At 29.3% G+C, this 8,103-nt stretch overlaps 1 protein-coding gene across 2 annotated transcripts; it reads right to left on the reverse strand.

The window, feature by feature from the left end:
• Positions 1 to 1,053: 1,053 nt before the first annotated feature.
• Alp12 (Alkaline phosphatase 12) lies at positions 1,054 to 7,843 on the reverse strand. Of its 2 annotated transcripts, none has more exons than XM_076393864.1 (9): positions 7,744 to 7,843; positions 7,036 to 7,238; positions 6,790 to 6,982; positions 6,546 to 6,706; positions 6,277 to 6,490; positions 1,859 to 1,992; positions 1,608 to 1,806; positions 1,333 to 1,551; positions 1,054 to 1,275 (listed from the first exon to the last, which is right to left on the reverse strand). In XM_076393864.1, the coding sequence occupies exons 1-9, from the start codon at positions 7,808 to 7,810 to the stop codon at positions 1,079 to 1,081; spliced, it is 1,587 nt and encodes a 528-aa protein (XP_076249979.1). In that variant the 5' UTR covers positions 7,811 to 7,843; the 3' UTR covers positions 1,054 to 1,078. The 2 variants fall into 2 exon arrangements, with proteins under 2 accessions (XP_076249979.1, XP_076249978.1); XM_076393863.1 differs by lacking the exon at positions 7,744 to 7,843 and adding an exon at positions 7,420 to 7,711.
• Between the last annotated feature and the right edge of the window lie 260 nt (positions 7,844 to 8,103).

The following is an 8,103-nucleotide window of genomic DNA, read 5'->3' on the forward strand; positions in this document are numbered from 1 at the left end:
TTATAAAAAAAATTAGGCTAGGTTTAATTTAACATTAACATTTGAATTGAAGGTCTGTTAAATATCTGTTTTATTTTTATGAAAGAGCCCTTTCGTAATATATATAAAAAGAAGAATAACTTGTAGAGGGTGATGTACTTTCCAGCGGCTGTTCAAAATATATAAAAAGGTATTACTGATAATAAAGTTTCTTTCTTATTCTAAAACCAAAAGTGGTGTTATTAATTCCATCTTATCCCGACTTGAAGGTAATTCGTAAAAATTTTAACTGTGTTACACCAAGTCTGAAACTCCCTTATGTATGTAATAATGGTAAAAATTAATCTGAAGTTTTTGAATTGTCATTTCCACGCTGGATTTTTTTTCTAATTTTATATTTATGACGATTTATTCATTAATTTTACTCTAAGATTATATCATTGACGATTTAATTTAACAATACATTCTTATTGGATACTAATTTTAATTGTAGTAACAATTTAACAGTTTTTTAACATAATTTACTATAATCTAATAATATAATAAACTAGTATATTTCATTATTTATATATTTAATTTTTATATATTTAATTCTATTATGTAATAAATATACGTGTTGTATAACAAGATTATTATACAAGATTTTATAAAGTTGGCCATCAAGTGACCTAACATAGAAGATTGTTCATTTTATTCTGCATAAAATTACTTGAAAGACATAGCATTAAATAAAATTGATTTACAGTTATTCGACTGTTAGGAATTATTTTTAATAAACTTACGCAGTGATGGTTGTAATGATGTACGTTTTCATTTGTATAAGCATTTTAGACTTTTTTTGTAAATTGTATCAAAATACATATTATATCACATATGTTCTGTCTTTTATTCCATTAAGTAGTTCGCTTTTTATTGTTATAATATTTCTGTTCTTTTCTATGATTTATATCCTGAGACTTCCGTTCCGTTTTGTTATGTTATTTAGTATTTAAATTTCGTTAGATAATTTGGTAATATGTGAATTATTTACATGTATTGTTTCTGGTATATTCGAAATAAGGAAAACAAGTTCAATTAAATAAATGTACGTGACTAAATTCTAATGAAATTTATAGGTGTACAGAAGAAGTAATAATGTTACAAACAAAATTCCAACATATGAAGATTTAGGTGAACAGGCCCAGTTTGTATCTATTGTATTGTAGCCCTCAAAAACACCTATTTGTGCTGCATAACATATGGCATAAGCGACGTAACTTTGTTCATGTAAACTGTTGAAAAGATGTGCCATAGGTCCTATAAAATCAATCATATTTAATTAAAAAAAAAAACAACGTTTTAATTTAAAGTTACCATTAGCATATACTAAGACATCAGTTCCAGAATGGGTAACCTCATCATTATATACAAGGGCTTGTTGGGAATAATCAAAATCAGTAATGTTTTCTTCAGTGGGATCAAATCTTTCCACTTTATTTGTCGTGCTGATACTGAATTGGTAGTTGTTTGGTCCCCCAGTACCATACAATAAATTTGTAAAAGGTCTTTTGTCCATCTCAGATAATGTATAATCTGTAATACTGTTTATTAAAATAGTTGTCGATGATATTTTTTTTAAATGTACTTACTCAAAACACCCTGATTTCTGTCTGGATATCCAGTAAAGACCATAGAGTGAGAGTGATCGCTAGTGACTATAATAAGAGTGTTTTCTTCATTGGTTATATTAAGAGCTGCTTCAACTGCATCACTAAAAGCAACTGTTTCATCTAAAGCTTTCCTCGCGTGACCACGGTGATGAGCTTGGTCTATATTTCCGCCTTCTACCTGAAATGAAATATATTAATAAATTTGGGACGATCTACATATGTTACGTTACCATAAGGACGTATCCATTTTCATTTTTGCTGAGGAGTTTTATAGCAGCTTTAGTCATCATACTAAGCGATGGCATTCCCTTCGGTCCTTTATCACGTTCATGTTCAAGTTTTAAATGACCATTCGCAAATATTCCTAAAATTATGCGTTTATAGAGAGACACTACCACAAATAATTTTATTGTGAGGTACTATCAAAATCTAAACTCTTTATTATTATGTTTCTTTGTATTCTTTTAATCTCTTCTCTTTGCAACTTCACCATTTCTCCATAATGTTAATAATTCAAAATAACGAAGAAGAAATACTCCAATAAGTACATCATATATAAACATACTTTATGTTCAATAAACTACCAAAAAAGGGAATTATAAAAGTTAGTAAGTTAATTCTTGCAGCATTTCGACTAAAACCAGGAAAGCCACCAAGTGAATGGAAATCTTACAACCTATTTCTCTAGTACCAGTAATAACTATAATATTTAAAATTATTATAGAAGGAAAAAAAATAGGTTAATTTATGAACAAACATTCAGTAATTGGCCAGTATAGAATCACAAATGTCATGTCATGTCATGTCAGATGTCCTAGATGTAACGCAAAGCTTCGATGGCAGTGTTTGGCATGTGCTAATTATTTACAAAGTACAGGAAATGTTACCAAAGTAGCAGACTAAATACTTCATACCAGCCAAAATGTTGGAAAAATTTCCATGGCTACATTTCAAACCATTTGATCTTGTGTAGTATGATGTAATGAGGTGCATTTAATAGGAAAACAGCAGTGTTAATACATAAACCTTCTTACACCAGAGATTAAGATGGGTCCTACCAGATACATACCTAGATTTAAATAATTGTAAAGACAAATTTTAGGTTAGTCGGCAACGATATTTAATAAATAAATAATTATAAAAAAACCACATAAGTTAGAATTGAAAGCTATTTCCTTCGTTATGTTCATCATAAACTTAAATACAAAGGGACTTTCAGTCAAAAAAAATGCTCGTTAAGCCTAAACATCGTGATGTAAACGAATTTTGACCCCGAGTAAAAATTAATTTAATTTCACTATCATTTTACCGACTTAATTTTCAATTATATCTACATTTGGGAAGGCAATAAATAAGTCTCAAGGACAAATATCCGAGATAGTTGGATTTTCGTACTTAGGCAGCCGGTCTTTACGCATAGTGTGTATAGCTGTGTATAGCGTCAAGAGGAGTTCGGTCATTATCGGTATCATTTCATAATTTATATTACAAAATATGAGGTTAGCGAAAAGGGTTTTAGTTTTTAGTTATATATAGTGCTTTAAAGTCGAATATCTATATATTAATCAGTTTAGCGAAAATTTTGCATATATTTTTGAAGAAAATGGGACACCTGGAGGTGTGAAATTTGGCACATTTAAAGCTGATAACGAGGAAGAATTTTTAGGCTTAATATTTTTAATAATACGAAAAATGCCCAAATCAAGCAACTTGGAATAGTCGTCAGATCCCTGACACAAAATATATAAATACACTCATCGGGTAATCGTGCGGGCTGAGAGTTTAGCTCGCCGACAATTACGTACAATCCAGTCTAATAAAATAAATAATAAAATAAATGATAGTGTTCCTTAAAATTAAATGAATACTTGTTGTTTACACTTGAAATGATATTAAAACATTAATAAAGAAAATGATTTAATTTTAAGCAGTGTTTTGTGTTACTTTCGGTTATTCCCGCGTTGTTGGAATTATTGAAGAATTGTGGTATATTTAGATAAAAAAACTATGGTTAATCATAAAAATTATGGATAAAAGAATATGGTCTAGTAAAGTTATGTTTTAAATTTTTTGCAGAGAAAACAAATTAAGATGCCAACTTTATCAGAAGCTATATACAGCTATGAAAGAAAAACTCGATATATGTGAAAATTTTATCCCAACATAGATTAAAAAAATTGAAGAATAACAAGAATTGTCTGTTTTATTTGCTTACGAGATATTTAGATTTTCGAAATCACAATCGACAAATGAATTAAAGTCAATATTGCATAAAACATAGAGTTAAAAAATATTAACATTTAATAAATAGTTTCATATAATTTTAGTTGGAATACATGTGGTATAAGACAAAGTATAAAGCAACAGATAAATGACAGCCATAAAAACAAATTAAAGATGAGCTATCAGTAAGGGTAAGATCGAAGAGTGAAATAAATAAGCAAAGAAAAATGGAAAATATATTATTCATTAAAATTTATTAAAATTATTAAAGGTAGGTAGAGAAATTATTCTTAAAAGCAGCCTGGTTTATTTATTGTTTTTGTAATATATATTTTAGGTGAGAAATATGGGTAAAAGATAAGGACTATATGAATATATAAATCTATTTGCATAGATGGATCACATAGAACAAATAGAAGCAATTGTGAATTACTAACAGTTACATTTGTAAATATTTTAAAGCATTACTATATACTAAGGTATTTAATGATTAATGAAATAAGATATGTGACTATATGACATTTTAATCTTTGAATTTTGTATAAGTTATTTTGGTTATTTACTTTATAGACCCAAGTTTCGGAAAATTAATAGTTAATTTAGTGATTGTAAATACATTCCTTTATATACATATACTTTATACTTTTATGTACATCAAATATCAATTTCAAAATTGTTATTCGCATATTCTCCGTTAAAACATGTATCACTTCATTTATTATTTCATACTTATGTTTATAACATAAAACTAAGGAAAGATCTATATACTTATACTTGATGTTGTGAAGTTTTTACATTTCTGAAAGTAACGATATCTTACTTATGATATTTTGATGGGCTTATGGTATTGAATTATGGGGTACAACTAGCAAATCTAACATAGCTATGCTCCAGAAGTTCTAGAATAAAGCGTTGCGAGTCATCGTCGACGCCCCATATTACGTCTCCGACAAACTGATTCAGCGCGATATCCCCTTAGAACCTATAACGAGTGTGATTCGAAGTGTTAATGCGAAGTACTCTGAAAGGTATCCCAATGCACTGACCAAACAGTTCAATGTGCACGATGACAGTGTAGTACATAGACTCAAACGCAAACTACCACACGAAGTGATTAAACTGACGCATAGAGTGAGATTTAATAATCTCAAGAATAATTTAGAATAAGTTAGGATAGACTTTAAAATAAGTTAGAATAGTATCTAGAATAAGATTTCGATTATAAGTTGTACAGTAGATCACTTACAGAAGCGATCTTCTACATATCAGGATAATTATATAATGGAAATAATATATTAATACTTATTGCGCACGGGAAGATTGTTGATGTTCTAAGAGATGATACTAAGTTCAGTGGCATAACAATTTATACTTATTAATATTTTGTTGATTATTGAAAGTTAATGGAAATTAGATTTAATTAAATGCTATTTAAAAAAAATTGTGCGATTAAGTTCTTGAGATAGTTTGCATATATTTTAAATATACATAACACATATATTTAACATGATTAATTTAATACATTGTGGTCGAATTTCGATGACAGGGCAATCACTAGTATCTAATAATACTTATTCAAGAAAGCTTATATATATATACATGTTTTCTTTTTGGCCACTATCTCTTTAACATATTATTGTCAAATGCGACCCACATTTCATCGCCCGTATTATTCGTCTTAAAAATGTTTTTTCTTCAAATTTTTCGTTGAAAAGTATCGAGGTTTTTCTGGAATCTGAGCTTATTTAAATGGTTCCAAAAACAGTTTTATTGTCCATGTTTAGTTCCGCAGTATTATAATCGCAATATGTTGGTTTACCGTTGTAAAGGTTTAAGTATTTCAAGGACTCTTTCAACGCTTGGTCGGCCAGAGCAGATTTCATCTTTGACAATAAAATTCTTGAAGCAAAAATGACAAATATTTCTTATACTGACTTTTACTTGAGCTTTCATCACCATAAACACCGTATAATTTTCGAAGATCTACATTACATTTTTTCTGATAAATAATAATAAAATAATAATGATAAAATATATTTAGCTGACGATGAGTTAATAAAGATCGGTTAAAACAGAAGTCATTAACAGGATTACGAATATCTAAGAAGAGCGTTAAAATAAAACTGAAAAATAATTGTAATAAAAATAAATGTAATAAGCGCTGTTAATTGTTTTATTACGTTTTTAATTTGATAAGTGTATCCGAGTATTAAAGCTGACAATGGTAATTTAGAATTCATAAAGCTTCCAGACAAAGACGTCAATATCTACGGTATATAACATACTTAAGCTCGATCTTAGCTTATCGCAATAGATCAAATTTTTGAAAATATATGTAATGATTGTTATCCCGTAGGTGATGACTAATTAATTATAAAAATTGAATGTCAATGTTTTCTCAAATCTCTAAATTTATTATATTTACCTAACGTAAATTCTGCCGATTCATCCATTTTTTCCAGCTCTTCGTTGTTCTGTAAAACCTGGTAAGTAGCTCTTCTAATTTCTTTATCCGTTTTCCAGTCTGATATAAGGTTTCTGCCTGGTTCCTTACTTATACATGACCACGTATCTATTGGATCATCTGTACTATTTTCTACGTTGGCCACTAAACATTGTCTACCACCGCCCATGATAACCTACGTTTTTACGTAATGAAAACAACAGTTTATTTGGGTGAATAAATTTAAGTACCTCAATATTCCTTCCTCCTTCGTTGACTAGTTGATAGCCGATGTCTTTACATTCGGCTGCATTCTCCGGAATTACAGATTCGCATTCCCATTTTCGGTTAGGGGTGTGTGCGTATAGTGCACTCGGTGTTGCATGAGTCACTCTCGTTGTGGTGACAAAACCTAAATTATTATAAAAGCTCATCAACATTTCCCTAATCTTTTGGAGTATTTAATATAATTTAATTAATGAAATGAGAACTTACCTGTTGATTTTCCAGCATCATTTGCCCATTTCATTATACTGTCCAGCTGAGCCGTCTTCTTCAAAGATGCCTCGCAATCATCCACCTTAACAGTATTATCTACTCCAGAGGTTTTATAATTGGCTTTAACACCCGTAAATAGTGCAGTGGCTGTGCTACAGGAATCAGGTACCAGTTTATCAGCTGAATATATCTAAATAAAACATATTCTCGAAAACTGTTTGTTTCTGTGTTGAGCGTGGTTACTTTTAATACTCCTAAGTTCTGAAAATGCTCCCATGCTAGATGCCCTTTCTCAGTCTTGCCATAAATCCTGGATGTAGTGATGGTGGTTAACCCCATACCGTCTCCGACAAATAAAATGACATTTTTGGCTACATCTGAATTAACTTTCTTTTTAATAGCTCTAGCAAGTTCGTCCTTTCCAAGTTGGCTCCAATAATTTTGATCTGACAATTAAATATTAATTATCATTTATGTTTATATATTAAATAATACAAAAGTTGAAATATCTACAAATTTAATATAAGTTCGTTTATGATCATTAATAATAAATAATAAATGAAGTCAATCAACATTAATTAAGTTATAATTTACAATAAAACAATAAATTAAATATATAATACAAACCTTCTAGAACACAATAACACTGTAAATTATTCAATATAACAGACAAAAGGAAGCCTAAAATAACACGCATGACTTGTCTTATTTGAACCGCATATTCGATAAAGGTAGAAACTTGTGTTTAATGCTGCTTAGCCTGGTACTACTTCGCCGGCCTACATCGATTAACTATTTCTAGTATTTAAATAAAATGGTTTGCGTCAGCATTGAATATCGTTATAATCAAGGCGCATTTATTATATACAGGAAAATTAACTAGCTGGACTATCTTTTGCTTGTAATGTTTACATCATATGTTAAATACTTAGGATTTTGCGGTTATCTTACCTTCAATTTGTGTGTTGCATAACTTACACAGAAAGAAAAGTGTCGAATAAAATATAAATAATCCCATATTAACAGTGACGTTGGACGAGAGTGAACTAGAGTAATTAGACAATATGACTGTAGTGATATACTTTTTGTTATCATATTTTTGATTATTATTTGACTAAGTCCGTTAATACTATTAAGGATTATGTGATAATGTCTGTTGTATAAACAGAAATCTTTATAATTAAATAATCACCGGTAATGATTATTTTCTAATATTAAATTTTGTTGTTCGTTCTCAAAATCGCAGCAAAATGATTTCTAACAACCAATAAAAATCAATTCTTCAAACACAGCGCTATTGAAATAAAACAC

Source organism: Rhynchophorus ferrugineus, unplaced genomic scaffold, assembly GCF_030347505.1.
Source record: "Rhynchophorus ferrugineus isolate W39M unplaced genomic scaffold, kcgeb_rfMv2 rfM1, whole genome shotgun sequence".
Classification (NCBI taxonomy): Eukaryota; Metazoa; Arthropoda; class Insecta; order Coleoptera; family Curculionidae; genus Rhynchophorus; species Rhynchophorus ferrugineus.

Excerpts from the sequence above, each read along its gene's own strand:
- Alp12 (XM_076393863.1), bottom strand. The coding sequence starts at position 7,489 with ATGCGTGTTATTTTAGGCTTCCTTTTGTCTGTTATATTGAATAATTTA. Across the intron at positions 6,983-7,035 it reads AGAACTTAGGAGTATTAAAA|ATATATTCAGCTGATAAACT; the intron begins GTAACCACGCTC and ends TGTTTTATTTAG. Across the intron at positions 6,491-6,545 it reads AAGGAGGAAGGAATATTGAG|GTTATCATGGGCGGTGGTAG; the intron begins GTACTTAAATTT and ends GTAAAAACGTAG.